This window comes from Populus euphratica, unplaced genomic scaffold, assembly GCF_000495115.2.
Source record: "Populus euphratica unplaced genomic scaffold, PopEup_1.0 scaffold101.1, whole genome shotgun sequence".
In the NCBI taxonomy this organism is placed as follows: Eukaryota; Viridiplantae; Streptophyta; class Magnoliopsida; order Malpighiales; family Salicaceae; genus Populus; species Populus euphratica.
The window spans coordinates 1292690-1312244 of record NW_011499894.1 but is presented as its reverse complement, the minus strand read 5'-3'; the positions used below and the strand labels follow the sequence as shown (position 1 = coordinate 1312244).

The following is a 19555-nucleotide window of genomic DNA, read 5'->3' as shown; positions in this document are numbered from 1 at the left end:
AGGCAAAGTAGCCTATTATGAAAAGAAAGTACATATAATACAAGCAAACTTTACACACTCACCAACAATTGAAACTTCTCTTCCCCAGTTGACCATACCATCAAAGTACTTTATGTGCTATGAAGTCTTTCTACCTGCAAATCCACCTTTCAATCTGCTCAATTGAATACTGACTTTTCCTTCGGAAGTTCCAGCTCGTCTTTAATGATTGAAACCCTAGTTCTAAAACCTGGTTTGCCCAATGACTCAACTCTAGATCCAGTTAAAAATTAAAGTTAAGCCGCGTTGATTTTTTACCTAGATAAAACTCACTTCTCAACTTGTTGACTTTTTTTTTTTGGAAAAAAATTTAATCAAACTAATATTATTTTAATTATTTAAAAAAATCTTGAGAGGTTAACCTGGTTTTTTAATTTGTGACTTAGCCTGGTCTCGGGTCTCTTCGGATGAATTTTATGACGATGGTTGAACAAATGGAGCACGAGGAACAACGAGACTCCTGGAATGGGATCTGACTCAGTACAAAAATCTTGAGTTCAATCTAAGTTCAACTTTTCTGGGCCTATGATTGTCTTAGCTAGCTAACTCATGGGTTGGTAGAGTACAAGACTAACGAACGAGACCCAAAATGGTTATTTTCTTAATGAGCTGGTTCGAGAATTGTTCCCATTCGTTGAGGAGAGTGTCCTCTTGCATGTCAGTGGGCTAACTCCTAGTTTGATTTCTTCTTTATCCACCCCAATTCACTCTAAACTATCCTTACTTTTTTATATATTTAAAATGATGGTTGTTTTTTTAAAAAAATATTAAAAAATATTTTTATTATTTTTAAAAAATTATTTTTAATATCAATATATTAAAGTATAAAATATTTAATTTTAAATAAAAAAATTAAATTTCTAAAAAGTAAAGTTTTAACCTACAGTTACTTGACTTGCACTTGGATCCAAGAGGATGATAAGAAACGAAGTCCTAAACATACAAGTTTAGATAATTTGTTTTATAATTATTGATGAAAAAAAATTAAATTTTTATTAAAATTAACCTAAAAAACTTGATAAGTATTATTGTTAAACTTATACTAGTATGATAAGTCGATCTGGTGGTTGGATTGGTCCGAGTAAGATAAAGAACCGACCAATATAATATCTCGACAAAACCTAGTTGATCTGATGGGTCAACTCATGACCCCAGCAACTTGGATGAGACTTGGTATATATTTTTTTTTAAGATGTGATTTTTTTTCTATACCCATTTTTTTTAGTGGATTATTAACATCTTTTAAAGTTCATTATATAATTACCATGTGAGATTTGAGATCATTTAATATATATATATATATATATATATATATTATTTTCCTGAAAAAATATTATTTTTTCAACATGAAATTTAAAGTTCTTTCATATATATACTTTATGTTTACAAGAAAAAAAATAAATTTTTTCAATGTTAAATAAAAAAAATTTTGATTTTAAAATATAGCATAATATCTTTTTAATATGAGATTTAAAACTCTCTAATATATATATATATATATATATATATATTATGTTTATAATAAATAATTATTTTTTAATATGAGATTTGAAGTACTTTAATAAATATAAACTTATGCTCATGAGAAAGAAGTTATGCTTTTATGATACATGATAAAAAATTTGGTTTAAATATTTTAAGTTAAAATAATAATATAATATCTTTTTGATGTGGGATAAAAAAAATTTTAAAATATTTTTTAAAACTTCAACACTTACAACATATATAACTTATATTCACATAAATTATTTTTATATTTTTTATATAAAATATTAAAACTTTAAATATATATTTTTTAATTTTTTCTTGTTGACTTATAAAACCTAAAACTCGATCCCTTGACTAATCAAACCTTATGTCAAGTTAATAACTATATTTATAAAAAAAATTTAAAAATTTTAAGAAAAACAATGGTAATGGTCACATGATCCATATTATACAGTTGCGTTTCGTGTACATTACTAATTAAAGCACGCTGGTCCAATCTTTCATTTCTGTTTTCTTTAATTAAACGTTGGATCCTGGCCTGGAGAAGACAAACCTCAAACCAATTAAGTCTCTTCTTTTTGTTTTTCAATTGGATTTCTAAAGGCTCTTAGTTCTCAATCAAATCCCTGCATCAACATATATTAACGGAGATCGTATAAATTTACAACGTTAGCTCTAGTTCTGTCATAGAAAAACACTCAAATATACAAGTCTCTTCCGTTCTCTACTCGAGTTTTGCATGAACAGGTTCAGTTACAGGGCTTGATAAGTGAAAGGGTTCTAGGTTTTGTAAGTTTTTACTTTATACTTTTTGAAGAAGATTTAGAGGGTTTTAAACACCAGAGAATACTGTTATCTCAGTTGATTTGGACAGTTCAACAACTACTCTTAGGAAAGCAATTGCAGCATGAATTACACATCAAGAAATGACTTAATTCTGTCATTAAGCAAAGGAAGAAAGGGAAAGAACTTGCGTTTGCACTATTTGAAACACTCTGTGCTCCTGAACACTTGCCCTCGGAGATGCAGAAAATTAGATCCCATGTTTGTCTGTGCTCCATACTGAGTTCACCTTGCCCGTTTCTGTCGAAATTTTTAAGTAGAGATATAATAAATTCAATTATTTCTTCCCCTCTTCATTTCAAATGGCAAGAACCAAACTCAGTGGACGGTACGATACTCTTGCAGTTTGCAACGTTCTCTCTTTATTATCATCGGCAATATTGTCAGCTTTTGGCAACTCATCATGAATGCCTTTATTAAAGAAATGTTCTTTAAAATGTGAAGCAATGCCACACCTATGATAATGTCTTTTAACAAACTCAAACAATCAACTTTCAAGAATGATGATATTCAGGCACATCCATCATCAGATTAAGATATGGTCTGTCTTTGTTAAATGATGGGCGCTTTGCACGTCAAATTCTCAGGTGGAGTTGTATGCTCTGCCTTTATACATGCATGCGTTGTTATGCCTTTATATACAGTCTTGCTAGTCACCTCTTCGTTTTGGAAATAGTGTCATCTGCTTCAAGTTTTTAACTCTTAAAATTTAGATTTGATCCATCTCACTTGTGTTTCATCTGAAATCTGTTGTACAAATAGTATCTTATTCAATAAAGATTAAAAAAAAAGAAGCTATTCTTGCTAATAAAACTTCATTCACAATTGGTGTGTCTAGTGAACAAAAACCATGTGGCTTGTGCCATTGATTGTTTTTATTTTATGATCCCTTGGACCAATTGGCCCACGCCGTTCCCGTCCCACGTGGGAGGTCGATCCTCCAGCAATCCTATTTATTTTAAAAATAAAAAAAAGGCACATCATACCATAAATTCAGAGCACCATTTTCTGATTGATGAGCTCGGAATTATGTAAAGCTCTAGCATAATCAAAAGAGGTACAGTCTTCGTTTAGTGGGAAATCAGATTTGACTTGGATCTTTGTCAATTTAGCTTTACTATAAGAACTGCAACACATAATGAAAATCATTTCTTGTAGTTTTTTTTAATTGTTTGATTGATTTGGTACCTTTTTTTTCATTTCTAATTGCTGAATAATTAATATGTGAGATTTAATTTTCTCTTGATACATCAACCCTTTCAAAAAATCTAATAAGGTGTACGAAAATGCCTACTTAATTATTTTAAAAAAAATTAATATATTTAAATAATAAAAAAATTCAAATTCAAATACTCAATCAAGAAAATATATCAAATAAGTGTTTTAGTTATTCTTTATAAAATTGATGAAGTTATTATAAAGTTACAGGCTAATAATAGTAATTTTTTTTAATTCGATGGCCAGATTTTGTATGTTAATTAAAATTAAATTATATCTTTAAATAAACGCATTTCATAAGTTTAATGCATTAAAAACAATTCAATATTCGAATTTATAGAGCAAAAAAAAATCTGCTTTTATTAATTCACATTTATCCAACACGTGTCAGTTTTAGAGTGACTTAGATATTTAAGGGAAGATAAAGATCTGCAACAGTACAGGACGGCTTGGGCGGTGTCAAATTCTAAGACCGAAAGCGACCCGGCAGCCCATCTTCCCTGAATTGCTGGCATCACCGCCTCTCACAATCACTGTCTCCGATGTCACAAATGCCACGCATCGTAAAATCCATGCAATTCCTCCAATCTTTAATTATTCGGGAAAATATTTTATTTGATCACCAATTATAAATTTAATTTGAATCTTGACTAACATTCACTAGAGTGCAGCCGGGGGAAAATTAAATAAAATATAGACAATTGGAATAAATGCTTCTCTTTTTTTCTCCTCTCTTTTTGTATGTTTATGCATTTGAACATATGCATAGTAAGTAAAACTAGTTTACTACGAAAACTAATCTGATATCAAGGATTATGAAGTTACTTGTAATGTAAATTAACATAGCTTTTGGCTTCCACAAATGAAAAAGGCAAGCCACTTTTTTAGTTTATGTCTAGAAGCAAGAATGAAATCATGTGGAAAAATAAAAACCAAGAAAAGATGGAATGCTAGTTATTAAAAGCATTGGTTTTAAACCCGGCTAAGTGGCTTGCTCGGTCTAAGATCCGGGTTTCAGGTTTTGACCCAGTCATCTAAGTGGTCGGGTCTATCTCTATTTAAAAAAATTCAAAACAACATTATTTTAATAAAAAAATAAAAGTCAACGAATTACAACTGGGTTTTTTACAGAGTTTTGCCGAGTCACCGGGTCAACTCGCCCAATAGGCCGGGTCACACCTAGTTATGATTTTTTTATTTTTTTCAACCCGGTTTGGCTCCAGTCTCGGATTGGCCAGGTTCCAGATCTACCTATCAAGCTGGGCCGAATTTCAAAACTATAATTAAAAATGTGTTTGTCTGAATAGTGTAATCATGTTTTTTTAAATAAATTTAAATAGTTTTTTTAGTTTTTGTTAATGTATTGGTATTAAAAATAAATTTTAAAAAATAAAAATAAATTTCATATATTTTTAAATAAAAAAACATTTAAAATAATATCTAAAATACAAAATAGCAGCTAACATGTTATGGAAAAGCAATATCGCAACAGCATGCATCAAAATTTTAGGAGGAGGTGGCGCCGCCCATTTGGGGGGTGGCAGGCAAAGTAGCCTATGATGAAAAGAAAGTACATATAATACAAGCAAACTTTACACACTCACCAACAATTGAAACTTCTCTTCCCCAGTTGACCATACCATCAAAGTACTTTATGTGCTATGAAGTCTTTCTACCTGCAAATCCACCTTTCAATCTGCTCAATTGAATACTGACTTTTCCTTCGGAAGTTCCAGCTCGTCTTTAATGATTGAAACCCTAGTTCTAAAACCTGGTTTGCCCAATGATTCAACTCTAGATCCAGTTAAAAATTAAAGTTAAGCCGGGTTGATTTTTTACCTGGATAAAACTCACTTCTCAACTTGTGTTGACTTTTTTTTTTTGGAAAAAAAATTAATCAAACTAATATTATTTTAATTATTTAAAAAAATCTTGAGAGGTTAACCTGGTTTTTTAATTTGTGACTTAGCCTGGTCTCGGGTCTCTTCGGATGAATTTTATGACGATGGTTGAACAAATGGAGCACGAGGAACAACGAGACTCCTGGAATGGGATCTGATTCAGTACAAAAATCTTGAGTTCAATCTAAGTTCAACTTTTCTGGGCCTATGATTGTCTTAGCTAGCTAACTCATGGGTTGGTAGAGTACAAGACTAACGAACGAGACCCAAAATGGTTCTTAATGAGCTGGTTCGAGAATTGTTCCCATTCGTTGAGGAGAGTGTCCTCTTGCATGTCAGTGGGCTAACTCCTAGTTTGATTTCTTCTTTATCCACCCCAATTCACTCTAAACTATCCTTACTTTTTTATATATTTAAAATGATGGTTGTTTTTTTAAAAAAATATTAAAAAATATTTTTATTATTTTTAAAAAATTATTTTTAATATCAATATATTAAAGTATAAAATATTTAATTTTAAATAAAAAAATTAAATTTCTAAAAAGTAAAGTTTTAACCTACAGTTACTTGACTTGCACTTGGATCCAAGAGGATGATAAGAAACGAAGTCCTAAACATACAAGTTTAGATAATTTGTTTTATAATTATTGATGAAAAAAAATTAAATTTTTATTAAAATTAACCTAAAAAACTTGATAAGTATTATTGTTAAACTTATACTAGTATGATAAGTCGATCTGGTGGTTGGATTGGTCCGAGTAAGATAAAGAACCGACCAATATAATATCTCGACAAAACCTAGTTGATCTGATGGGTCAACTCATGACCCCAGCAACTTGGATGAGACTTGGTATATATTTTTTTTTAAGATGTGATTTTTTTTCTATACCCATTTTTTTTAGTGGATTATTAACATCTTTTAAAGTTCATTATATAATTACCATGTGAGATTTGAAATCATTTAATATATATATATATATATATATATATTTTAAAACTCTCTTATATATATATATATATATATATATATATTATGTTTATAATAAATAATTATTTTTTAATATGAGATTTGAAGTACTTTAATAAATATAAACTTATGCTCATGAGAAAGAAGTTATGCTTTTATGATACATGATAAAAAATTTGGTTTAAATATTTTAAGTTAAAATAATAATATAATATCTTTTTGATGTGGGATAAAAAAAATTTTAAAATATTTTTTAAAACTTCAACACTTACAACATATATAACTTATATTCACATAAATTATTTTTATATTTTTTATATAAAATATTAAAACTTTAAATATATATTTTTTAATTTTTTCTTGTTGACTTATAAAACCTAAAACTCGATCCCTTGACTAATCAAACCTTATGTCAAGTTAATAACTATATTTATAAAAAAAATTTAAAAATTTTTTAAAAAATATTACATTTTTCAAATATCATACTCCATAAAATTCAACAGTTGAGAATGGTAATGAAAACAAATAATATTATTTTTTAAAAATTTTATATTAATATATAAGATTTAATATGAGTATTTAGAGAAATATATTTTTCTAAAATATAAATTAATATATAAAAGCATGTCATTAAAATTAATTTTTTTATTTATTACTTATTCAAACACAAAATTTATATTAAAGTCACGCAAGCAGGTAATCAGCCCACCAAAATAGCTAGTCAACCTTGTACGAAATCGTTTCCTCCTTGGTCTGGTTTAGTCACTTGCACGGGTACAGAATGGAATCAAGACCAATGGAAAATAACGAGTTTTTGCGTTTTTAAGAATATTATTCCTTTTGGTTTAAATATATTAATATTAAAAATAAATAAAAAGATATTTTTTAAAATAAAAATTGTTTTATATAAAAAAAAGGTTCAGCAAGTCACGGCAAGGGACGAGGAGCCCGCTTGGGAAATTGTGACTTAGATTTTGAAAATACAAGGACAGACAGGCACATCACGCGGCTGATTTGGTGCAACTTGAGCGTGGGTTCGTTATTTTCCTGTCTCTTCCCATCTTCATGGACCATGGCATCCATGCCCGGGAATCATTCATACACGTAGGAATGCGAAATAATCAAGGATCCTTTATCCATTGGCAATGAAATTACAATAAATTTCTAGCCACTCTGAGTTGCTACCCTCCTCGTGGACAGATTGAGATCGAAATTAATTTCATTGCACTTGCTTCGATGATGCTTCTTGTTCAAGATCTTACAGTAGATGCTCCCTGTCATAACATTTTATGGTTAGATTCGAGAGCAAGTCTAGCTAGCAGACACAAATTAGAGATTAGTTTCATTGTTCCTTTGCTTCAATAGTTTCTTAACTAGAAATCTAGAACCTTGACTTGCAGCAAGCAAACCATTTCATTTGGCAATGGCATGCAAGGCGTGATAAGAGGATGATGGGCTGCTAGCTTTTAGGCCATTTCCCAACAACAATGAATCATGTATAGTGTGGAGGAGATCTTTTTTCTGGAGCTTATCCATATCTCCTCGATCTTGTGTAAAGCGTGCCCTGTTTTCCTTTTGTCATGGAGTACTGGATGGACCTTCAATTTTTATCTTGGCCCAATATTGTTCGAGCGGAAATCTTGTTCTGTTTGCTTCAAAAAGCAGAGTCAGGAGCTGGTCCATGTAAAGTGCAGTTTTGATGACCGTTGTTCGCTTTTCATTTTTCTATTTCATGACTTTTTAGATAGTGGATACACCATTTCCTCGTGTTTTTCTACAAGCAAATGCTAGAAGCAAAGAAGACAAAAAAGGGTAGTTAAAACACTCTGTATTCCTTGAATTTCTGTTGGAAAAACAAGGTCTAGGGGGCTGATTGCTTGCAGGTTATTGTTTCCTCTGGCCTCCTATTGCAAAGCTAAATGGTGGGAATGTTCCGATACATCTTTTGACTGTCAACAACAAAGAGTAAAGCAGTGGAACAACGTATCCCTTGCAAGAAAAAGGAGCCGTCTACAATGCCTTAAATAGAAAATCTTTGTAATGGGTATTGAGAAATATTGAAGAACACTTGCAAAACTTTGAAATTTGTTGAAAGGAATTCATTTGAATATTGCAACATTCAGAACCCACTATGATTCAGACAGCTGTGGACAGTGAGGTCAACCAAATGTTTTTTTTTCTCAGAAGAGCTCTAGATCACGAAATGACATGCTATTTATCCAATGCCAGAGAACAATGGCATTCAAGAAAATGCCTTACTGTCATTTGATTAACCAAACTAGAAAAAAAAATATCATGCACGTGTAGAACAAGCACAAATACGATCATCCAAAGTAAATGACTGAAGTTCATAGATAGTAGTATCACTTTTATTTGTTTCTGTTTCAAAAGGTTTAAGAAAGCTAATAAGCTTGCAACTCAACTAGCATCCATGTCCCTCTCAAGTGTCTCCTTGGTAAAAAAAGAAAAAAAACCAACACCCATTTCACTTTAATAAACTCTTTCTCATGGACAATCACAAACCTCTAATTACCTATAGAATTTACTAATGACAATTTTGGGTTACCACCAAACTTTAACTCGTTAGTGAGTTGGAAACACCCTAACATCATCCAAGACAGGGCCACACATATGACCATAATCGTGTATCTTGTTGTGATAGTATGCACTGTAAAATGTAATCCTTGTCCTGTCTGAAATTGCCTGGAACCTTAAACTTGCAGTCTTGGATCCACCCTTTCCCTGAGAAACATAGGGTGCTTTGACAGTTTCCTTGGCAGCAAAAGCCTCAACCATCATAGATCCATGGCAAGCATTCTTTGCATCTCCAATTGTAAATGTGAGGTTATAGAATTTGTTAGGAATTGTCCTAATGACTTGTGCTATGGCACTCTCTCTCCCTGCTACCATCTCAATCGCGGCAAGTCCTGAGGGAACAAAGAAGTGCTTCTTGTCAACGTATTTTACAGGTTTGAGAGATTCAACGATCCAGCCGGGGAGTGGTGAGATCAGATCTTGTTGCTTGGGAGGGATCAAGATTCCAGTTGAGAAGTTCTTGAACACATGTGGACCAACTTCAAAGCCACCATTTTTAACCAGGTTGCCTGTATACAATTAAATGAAAATACAAACGATCACTTAGGTTGTCTAAAGAGAGCACATATATAAAACAACGAAGACTTCACCAAATTCTAAGAATCCTGTAAAAGCTAGGATCTTACCGATAGTACGCTTGAGAGGTGGCAGCTCCTTGATTGCAATAGCATCCAATAGAGGTCCACAAGAGGGGTCCTCTTGAACACCAGGGTTATGAAATGTGACCTTGACAGCTTTAGAAGTAGCTTTCCAAGCCAAGGAATAAGTGTCACCACCATCACTGCTATACAAGGTCTGAAGAGGGAGGTCACTTGACTGGCCAGGGACTGAGACCCTTAGCACTTCATCTTGAGCACAGGTTCTGGTGGCTCCAAATGTGAGTGCATAGACTGAGCCTGGTTTGACAGTAAGAATTTGAGAGATAGAGGCCTCATTGCCCAGCCTCACTGCATGGACCCCCCGAGGAATGGCTAGGAAGAATCCCCCTGGTTGTGGCCCACCTGAGACATACTCTACTAAGCCATTGATTTCCCATTTTGGGAGTGAGTGTTTTCCTATGATCACTGTTTTCTTGAGGTTTGATTTTGCTGGTGCCTCTTCAAAATCCCCATTTTCAACAAGACCTGCAAAATATTTCCATATTACATAAGGTCATGTATGATCATCCATATCACAAGAGCTGTAAGAATATCCCACATAAACTATAATAAAAAAGAGAGGCTATTGCTTACCATCAAGAAGTGGGGGTGGAATGGCAGCATTAACCAAGCCATGGCAAAAAGAGAAGAGGAGAGCAACGCAAAGAGAGAGGAACAAAGCCATTGTGTGTGTTTTGCTTTTCAAGAAGTGGCTTCCTAAATAGGGAAGGGAAGGTCCTGAGGTGGGTCTGAAAAATGAAAAAATCTATTTATATATTCATAATACAAATACAAAAAATAAAATAAAAATGAAGGTGGATGCATCGAAGAAAGGTAAATAACAGTAGAAAACAACCCATGTTAAAGTGGCACCATGTTAGCAGTGCGGTGTGTCGGGCTGTCCCTCTATTTTTAAAATCAAAGTCCCAAGTTTCCATGAACCTTCTTGACTCATGTGGATCCTTCATTGGGTGCCGTGATTTGCTCTCCCCTAGGACTTCTTCGATGACTAGATGTGTGACTTCCTAATCTTGACTCCTTTGTTTCATGTCTACACAAGCCGGTGATTATGCAAGTTTGATGCTTGATTTTGCCAAGGAAGTACCAGTTTCGTACATCTTTAACTCCAATTGATCTCTCTTGCTCATAAGCATCTGCCTTCCCCACGTCCTACTATTTGTTTGTTCTGTATTTTAAAAGTTACGTCCTACTATTTGTTTGTTCTGTATTTTGAGAGTGTTTTTGAAAAAAAATTCATTTTTTTTTACTTTAAATTAATATATTTTTAGTATTTTTAAATTATTTTAATATGTTGATATTAAAAATAATTTTTTTAAAATAAAAAAATTATTTAAAAATAATTATTATCCCACGTCCAGACAAGTAATTATACCTGCCTTGATTATTTCACAGAAACGGAAGGGCATGTGTGAAATCCTGAAGGTGACATTATCTATTGCAGCTCTTCTATTAATTAGGGTCATTAAAATGGGTTGCTAAAAATGAATGACGTTGTTTGCTGCCGTTAGCATCCTCATGGATATTATGAAGCTTGGTTCTTGTATTACTAACGATATGAATTTCTAGTCCACCTACCTAGCCTGGTTGGCCTGGTTTAGGCTGATTTATTTGTGTATAAAAAAACTTAGAGCCAACTCACGATCTAATAATTTGATTTTTTTTAAAAAAATTCTTTCAAAATAATATCATTATAAATTCTTTAATACAAATTGATGCTATGTTAACAAGTTAATCCGAGCGTAGACCCGTGATCAATCCCTAAACCGAGCGTAGCTCCTGGTCTCTGTTCTTGAAGTAACTCTGCTCATGTAGAACTCACAAGGGCATCATGAGTGCATCAGAGACCTGAACTGGGCTCTATGATAGAAAATGTTTAACTGGGTTGCAGTCTACTACCAATCCTAGCATGATCCTCTCCCCAGCTTAGGCGGAAAACAATTTGGGTTTTGTGAATCTTCTTAAAAAGTATTTTGGGCCATGCTCAGTGTTTCTCTAAACCGGAAGTAATTAGGAAAGATATTTATTTTGAGAAAATGATTGTTGTTTCGAGTATTTTAACTGGGAAAAGAAGATGAGGGAAATGAGAAGAAATTGAAATAAGGTGGCTTTTTAGATTTCTTTTATAGAATTAATCTTCATTAATGTACAAATTAGTATGAGAATGTCCCTTGGAGGTCTAATGAAAAAACTTTGAGAATAATCTCCTAATCTATTAAGAAAACAAATAATTAATTAAAAATTTACTTGAAAAAAATTCTGATAAAGAAAAAAAAACCACAAAATACTAATTTCATTGCTTATCTATTGCACTTGCATGGCACCTTGTCTCCTTTCTATTTCATTTCTTTCACATAATTTTCTTTCCAATCTTTTAACTACCATTAGGCACAAGCTACTATTTCCGTGCAGACAGGTGGTTTGCAGATTTAACTGCATAATTTTTAGTTGCTGCCCTCCTTGAGGGAGCTTCTTTCTTTCTGTCAAAGAGGCAAAACTCAAACTTAAAAAGTGAACTCGTATTGTTTTGGTTGCAAGATGTCAAATTCTGGGGCATTTTATCTAGCTTCCAACGTTGGAGGGAGAATTGAGAAAACCCAAGTGAAATCTGCTGTCAAAAAGCAAGTTCTTTCTCTGTCTCATTTACTTTTATCACATTTCCTTTCTGGGTTTGTCTTGTTTTATGATTTGCTACTGAACTATATAGTGTTAAAATGTAGATATGAGAAGTACCATGTTGGGGGTGATGATGAGGAAAGGAAAGCTAATTACACTGACATGGTAACTAAAATGTAGATATGAGAAGTACCATGTTGCGGGTGATGATGAGGAAACATGGTAAGGCCTTGTAAAACTATTGGCTCTAGTCATTCAATTATGCTCTTGCTCATGTTTAGTTTACTTGGATTTTTGTCAGGGGTTATTGGTAAATGATTTGTTTAACGATTTTTGTTGATAGTAGTTGGTTTTGATAAATAGTGAAATAATGCCTAGTGGGTTGTCAGGTCAACAAGTACTATGACCTTGTGACAAGCTTCTATGAATATGGTTGGGGTGAATCTTTCCATTTTGCTCCGAGGTGAGGACCGAGGAGTGATTGCCAATGCGAACCTTTTGAATCTTCTATTAGGGATGTAAGCATGGAGTTTTGGTGGGGTTCCCATGTTTGAGTGATGATAGATGATGTTATTTATGTATTTATAGGTGGAAGTGGGAGTCTCTTCGTGAGAGCATCAAGAGACATGAACACTTTCTTGCTTTGCAGTTAGGCTTGAAGAAAGGACAGAAGGTGATTTCTTAGTATCATTTATTTGTTGTAATGTGATAAAATCTTGGTGAAATTTGACATTTTTTTATAGCTTTCTTACCAAACTATTTAATTAATTGAACTTGTATTTCTCAAACTCAGGTGTTAGATGTTGGTTGTGGAATTGGAGGGCCATTAAGAGAAATTGCTAGATTCAGGTAGTCGAAAAGGACAAGGGAACTCTTCATTATCGAAGTTTTAGTATCTTCATTCTCTTAGCTATGCATTTATTAAGTAGTGGATCACAACCCTTCTTCGTTCTGGGATTTAGGAATTCATCAGAAAATAGTTAGAATAGCTCACTACTGGGGCCGTACACTGTAACACCATAACCTCTTTGAATAGCTGCTCCAAACAGCATCACTATGTTTTCATTGTTTACAGTATCTTTAACATGTGATAAGAGTTTGATATCATTGATAGTGCTTGACTCTTTTGCTAGCTGAGTAATCGCTGTATTTTCTTCTATTATGTTAATTGGAAAAGTTGAAAATTCTGGTACTTTTATGTTGAATTTGATGCTTAATTTCTAATTAATTTAATCAATGGCCATGATTTTGAAGAGATTTTGCAGTGGAACGTTGATAACAGGGGTAAACAACAATGAATATCAAATATCAAGAGGAGAGGTATGTGATTTTGCTATGTGATAAAATGCATGTGGACATTACTTATTTATGAAAAGTTTCCAAGTTCCAAAATATTGTGGGGTTTTCAAATTGGGAGTTCATTGGAACTTTTCCTTTTCTGCAACCAGATAAAGTGTTAAATTATTTTTTCAACCATATCTTCAAGATTTTCCTTCTTTATTAGGAGTTAAATCGCATGGCGGGAGTGGACAAAACTTGCAACTATGTGAAGGTTGGATAAATTGTATCTCATGCAAGTGTCATTCAGTTTCAGCTGTGAATCTCTTCTGTGCTGAGATGTTAATTTGTTTGATACTTAATTGCTTTATGTCCTCCACATCTGCTTTTGACTATATGTTGGAGCCCTTCACGCCTAATGTTTTATGACGATGCAGGCTGATTTCATGAAAATGCCATTTTCTGACAACACGTTTGATGCAATATTTGCAATAGAAGCCACTTGCCATGCGCCGGATGTGGTATGTCATACTCCAAACTTGAATGAACTCTGAATGTGACAAGTTATGATATAGCCTTCATTGCATTTGCTTCAATTGTAGACAATCCTTTTTATCTGAAGTTACTTGACTCTTTTTTTTGGATGAAATAGCGTGATTGCTATAAAGAGATTTACAGAGTGTTGAAACCTGGCCAGTGTTTTGCTGCTTATGAATGGTGCATAACTGAATCATTTGACCCTCTGAACCAAGAGCACCAAAGGATTAAGGTTGCCTGCATAAACTTGCCCCTTATTCTGATGTTTACACATAGGGTGCGGTAACTCAATTATGCTATTGGAAACAGGGAGAAGTTGAGCTTGGCAATGGGCTTCCTGACATTAGGTCAATGGGAGAATGTCTTGAAGCTCTGCAACTTGCAGGTTTCGAGGTTAGTGACCTTGTTTTGGTTGAACTATTCACTGAAATCTACCTGTGTAGTTCAAAGTTAAGAAAGATATGTGAAGTCCATGCTCTGGAAAACATCCTCTACTCTCCTAAATGTTTTTCTATTCTCTTGTATTTTAGGTTGTATGGGAGAAGGATGTTGCTGTGGATTCACCTCTACCTTGGTATTTTCCTCTTGACAAAAATCAGTTCTCACCAAGCAATTTCCGAGTAACAGCTGTTGGACGATTCATCACTAGGAACATGGTACAAGCATTTTGGTGCTTCTTTTAAACCAGAAGTTCTTACAATCATATTGGCTTTTTTCTCAATCAAATGTAGTTCTATTCCTAACTCCTCTCAAATTAATCTGTAATTGAAATATTTATTGCTCTTTTAGGTCAAAACCTTAGAGTTCTTGCACCTTGCACCAGAGGGTAGCCAAAGAGTTCAGGCTTTCTTGGAGAAAGCAGCAGATGCACTTGTTGAAGGCGGAAGGTAAATCCTCTCCTAATAGTTTAACTCAATCTCTAACTCGTTGTGGGCTTACTATTCATATATCATTTTTAAAAATGGAACTCAAAATAGTTTTTTAAATTCTCATAACAAATCTTATGCTGCAGTCCGTATGCATACAAAAAATCTTTAAACACTAAAATCCTGAGTCTTTAGAAAGGATGAATTCTTTACCCTTTTCCTTCTCTTGCATCGCTGGCTTCATAGCCTTTTATCATTGCCCCTACCCACCTCCAGCCCCCCATTGGCTGATAGATACATGGAAAGAGCAAGATTGGAAATTATGAAGGAACCTCCTCTGTTTCAGGTGAGAAGGAGAAACTGATGAAGTAGAAAAGGAGAGGAATTTAGTATTGGTAACCAGGATTTATCCTTAACTTGCTTTCAGTTCCTTTTCTTCTTTGATAAACGAGGAAGGCTCTTTCCAGTGATATATAATAACAGGAAATGACAGGCTGGTAAAATTTTAGGCTGGCCATTAGATCCAATACATTAAAACACAAACTAGATATCCTATATGCTTGCACAATTCACCCTTCTAGTCTCATTAAGTTTACTCAGCTGGGTCACAGGTCGATTTGCACATTCAATCTGGTTTAAACAGCAAAGTTTTTTCTTAGCATGCATGCTCTCACTGTATGATCATTCTCCCCTTGATTCATGCAGGATGAGAATATTCACGCCTATGTACTTCTTCCTCGCTCGGAAGCCTCTCTTGTAGGCCAAACAAAACCTAGAAGATGCTTCCAAGGTTTTTTCACACTTCCTCTGATTCTTGAAAAAAATAATTCTGGTGCACAGTCGCTGCTCGGAAACCAGAGATGAGAACTGTCTATGCATATTGGACTCAAATTCAGTTATTGTGTCTACTTAACCACGTGCTATTTTTTATTTAATAAAAAAGGGTAATACACATTGGACTCAAATTCTTGCATATTTCTCTTAGCTTTAACCTTAGAAATGCCATGTCTGTTCGAATTTCACAGCTGCAATATATGATTAATTTTACCGCTATGTTTCAGTATAAAGAACAGAAGAAAGATTAGTAGGTTTGGGTTGGAGCTGAGTTTAGGATTTAGATGAAAAATTATAAATGAATATGCTAGAGGATCATGTATGCGATTAGCATTCGGATTAAAAAATGAAAATTTGACCTCGGGATGGTATTGCCAGTCACGACTAGTTCTGAAAATGGTATTTTCTTGATAATGCTTTCTCTCGGCGAATAAACGAAATGCTTCCACAACAAGACTTGATAAATTTTCAAATAGAAGTAACTGTTTTACTGTATTTCCGTGAAAAAATATTTTTAAAAATAATTGTTATTATATTCTTATACACCCTTTAAATATTTAAATATAGGGGTTACATGAAACAGCATTCATCCAAGTACCATTCGGATAAAAGCCAGTAGCTTCCACCCAACTCAGTTCAAATAGAATGTATTTTCAGTTTCGAAGGTCACAGCCTCTATATGGCTCATTTGAAGGAGGTTTTGGTCGCATGTAGTTGGAGGATTGGTATAGAGGAGCAATGGGAATCTTCCCTTCTCAGCTGTGCACAAACTGGATGAAGAAAATTGAACATGCAGCGAAGCAACCAAATGGTAGCCTTAGCCGAAGTATAGCAATAAAACAAAAATTCTCCAAGTGATTTTCATGGCATGGGCACTACTTCCTGCTTATCACACTATTGTTACATACCCAGTTTCTCGTTGCCTTGAGGCTTTCAATTATAGCTTTGGACTAGCTATTCGACCAACGTTTTCCTGTGGTCGGAATATTTTTTTTAAAATAAAAATATACAGGCCTTTCTAATGCATTTTTTATATTAAAAATTAGAAATTGAAAAACTTATATATATAACTAATAAAATAAATTGAGAACTATGTATGTTAATAAATAAATAAAAACTCATTAACAATAAATAAAGATAAAAATTAAGAGTCAGAAATAGATCAATATATTTGGCCTCACAAATTGGATATGACATATTGTATTTAACAACTTTGTTAAAAAAATAAACATGTATGAAATTGATTAAATAAAATAAAAAATAAAAAAAAATGTTATTTGAAAATAGATATCTTCAACATGCAGTCTCTTTCAATATATTTTTTACATAAAAAATATCAAGTATAAATAAATAAATAAAAGCTTATGGGCGCATCTCTAATTAAATAACTTGAATAATTTTCATCGATAAATGAAAAACAAATCATTAACAATAATTAAATATGTAGTTGAAAAGGTTGAGAGATGGATATAAATTAAGATATTTGATCTTACAATATGAATAATTTATCTAATTATGTTTAATGACTATATTTATTAAAATTAATTTTTTTATTTAATAAAATGATAGTGAAAATAAAAACACACATAAAATTGATTGAATGAAATCAAAGAGAAAAAATATCTTGCAATGTTGCACTTATTAGAAATTCCTTTAAAAAATAAATAATCTTTATTTCTAAAAATAAAGTTCAATTATATATAACATATAAACATTATAGATAAATTAGAATAACCTCTTTAAAAATTAAACATGTACAAAATAAATAAATAAATAAATATTTAAAAAAAGTCTAAATAAAAAAATAGAAAATCAAATAGAATGGATATTTATTGAAATATTAAAAAATCATTAAAAAACACATAAAAAAAATATAATTTTAATTGTACAAAATAAATAAATAAATAAATATTTTAAAAAAAGGCTAAATAGAAAAATAGAAAATCAAATAGAGTGGATATTTATTGAAATATTAAAAAATTATTAAAAAACACATAAAAAAATATAATTTTTAAAAATATATATATATAAAAACACAGGCCAAACATCGCTTGACATAGCCCTTTAAAGAAAGAGCCCATTTGTGGGCTGGCAAGAGCGAGCCACACATAGGCTCAATTTTTTTAAAATGCAACTAGGTCACTGCTATTTTTTAAAAAAAAATATCCTAGACAAAGTGTTATTTGAGATTCTTTATATTTGAAAAATAATTTATATTTTTTTATTTAAAAAATTATTTTTTATCTAAAGCATTTAGAAAAGAGCATAACAACCTTTATGAATTCATAAATAGCCTTAAAAAAAATCACTAAAAAAATCAAAGTAAAAAATCTGATTTTTAGGTCATTTTAAATTTTAAAAATATATAAATGAAACTTCTTTTATCACATGTAATCTTTTGACATTAAAATTGATGATTTCTATAGTCAGAAATCATTAAAATCATTGTAAAATTCGATAACTAACGTAAATATTTTATGTAAATTTTGCAACCATCTTTCATTCATGTAGTTTTTTTCTATTTAATGTGTGCATAATATTTAGCCCACACGTGTTAAATTACAGGTAATTGTAACTTTTAAGAACTTGTTTCTTTGCATTGCGCACGAAAGACTGATGTATTTCTAGATACATTTCGTTTTTTAACCGGTAGAACTTAACCCAAGAGCTGGTTAAAATAGAAAAATGTATTTATTTTTTGACCTAAAATAATCAAGGAAGAACTATAGCTTGATAAATAAAATAGTGTTGTTGAACATTAAAAACAATATGACAAGAAGAAGCTATAGGTAGATCCTATTTTTAGATTAGAATTCAAGGGTCTCTGTATTTTTTAAATTTCTTTTATTCTATTTTCTTAATGTTTAACATTTAAGTTATATTCGGAATGATTTTTGCAAATTAATTCAATTATATATATATTGATTAAAAAAGAAAGTCATAAATATATTTGTTTAGAAATATTTTTTCCCTTAAATAAAAAATTGCTTACCAAACTGAGTTAAAATCTTATTCTAATAGAAAGCTAAAGTTTCCAACTATTATTCCACTCCGAGGTGTTTTTTTATTGAATATATAATTCTATAACTTTTTTAAAATAATTTTTCAGTAAAAAAGTCAGCTTTCAGTAATGATAAACCAAACCCTATTTACGGGATCATCACAGCGATTAGCCAAATAAATAAATTATACGTGTAAGCTACGGCTACCTATCAATGCTTTGCTTGGCGCAGCTCCCCTTTGCATAGAAATCCTAAATTCATGCGCGCTGGAGACCTACGCCCACTTGATTGACCACTGGCTGGTGTTAAAAAGCAGTCGTGCCTGTCGCTGTTCGTGGGCATGTTTTGGTAGGAGCCACCAGCACATAGGGGCCAATGATGGCGCCGATGCATCAGGCGGACGCTGTTCCTAGCAGTAACACTCCTCCATCCTCGGTTACTTTACTCTTGTATTCAGCGGTTTTTTTTAATATTTAATAATTAAAACGAAATAAAAATATTTATATAATCAAAGAATATGTCAAAATTGTATTGAAGCTTTCCAATAAATGGAAGGAAGAACCAATCAATACATCGATCCATCGGTCAAAAACTTGTCTGTCTTTTTAAATCTTCTACATGACTGAATAGAAGGCTAAGTCAGCAGTACCGAAACCCATAGCCGCCTTGACTTCACAACTGGCCACCTGGGTTGAGTCTTGAGTCGTCGGATGCC

At 32.4% G+C, this 19555-nt stretch overlaps 2 protein-coding genes across 3 annotated transcripts; one reads left to right on the top strand and one right to left on the bottom strand.

Annotated features, from left to right (window-relative positions):
• Positions 1 to 8785: 8785 nt before the first annotated feature.
• Positions 8786 to 10440, bottom strand: LOC105131855 (uncharacterized). Its single transcript, XM_011035037.1, has 3 exons — positions 10284 to 10440; positions 9678 to 10175; positions 8786 to 9560 (listed from the first exon to the last, which is right to left on the bottom strand). The coding sequence occupies exons 1-3, from the start codon at positions 10372 to 10374 to the stop codon at positions 9040 to 9042; spliced, it is 1110 nt and encodes a 369-aa protein (XP_011033339.1). The 5' UTR covers positions 10375 to 10440; the 3' UTR covers positions 8786 to 9039.
• Positions 10441 to 12019: 1579 nt separating this feature from the next.
• LOC105131854 (cycloartenol-C-24-methyltransferase-like) lies at positions 12020 to 15977 on the top strand. Of its 2 annotated transcripts, XM_011035035.1 has the most exons (14): positions 12020 to 12123; positions 12245 to 12328; positions 12428 to 12488; positions 12713 to 12786; positions 12912 to 12996; positions 13117 to 13172; positions 13589 to 13643; positions 13828 to 13875; positions 14039 to 14122; positions 14254 to 14370; positions 14448 to 14531; positions 14669 to 14794; positions 14928 to 15025; positions 15710 to 15977. In XM_011035035.1, the coding sequence occupies exons 2-14, from the start codon at positions 12246 to 12248 to the stop codon at positions 15762 to 15764; spliced, it is 1026 nt and encodes a 341-aa protein (XP_011033337.1). In that variant the 5' UTR covers positions 12020 to 12123; position 12245; the 3' UTR covers positions 15765 to 15977. The 2 variants fall into 2 exon arrangements, with proteins under 2 accessions (XP_011033337.1, XP_011033338.1); XM_011035036.1 differs by lacking the exon at positions 12020 to 12123 and having other exon boundaries at positions 12261 to 12332.
• The last annotated feature ends 3578 nt before the right edge of the window (positions 15978 to 19555 follow it).

Excerpts from the sequence above, each read along its gene's own strand:
- LOC105131855 (XM_011035037.1), bottom strand. The coding sequence starts at position 10,374 with ATGGCTTTGTTCCTCTCTCTTTGCGTTGCTCTCCTCTTCTCTTTTTGC. Across the intron at positions 10,176-10,283 it reads TCCACCCCCACTTCTTGATG|GTCTTGTTGAAAATGGGGAT; the intron begins GTAAGCAATAGC and ends AATATTTTGCAG. Across the intron at positions 9,561-9,677 it reads ACCTCTCAAGCGTACTATCG|GCAACCTGGTTAAAAATGGT; the intron begins GTAAGATCCTAG and ends AATTGTATACAG.
- LOC105131854 (XM_011035035.1), top strand. The coding sequence starts at position 12,246 with ATGTCAAATTCTGGGGCATTTTATCTAGCTTCCAACGTTGGAGGGAGA. Across the intron at positions 12,329-12,427 it reads GTGAAATCTGCTGTCAAAAA|ATATGAGAAGTACCATGTTG; the intron begins GCAAGTTCTTTC and ends GTTAAAATGTAG. Across the intron at positions 12,787-12,911 it reads TCTTTCCATTTTGCTCCGAG|GTGGAAGTGGGAGTCTCTTC; the intron begins GTGAGGACCGAG and ends ATGTATTTATAG.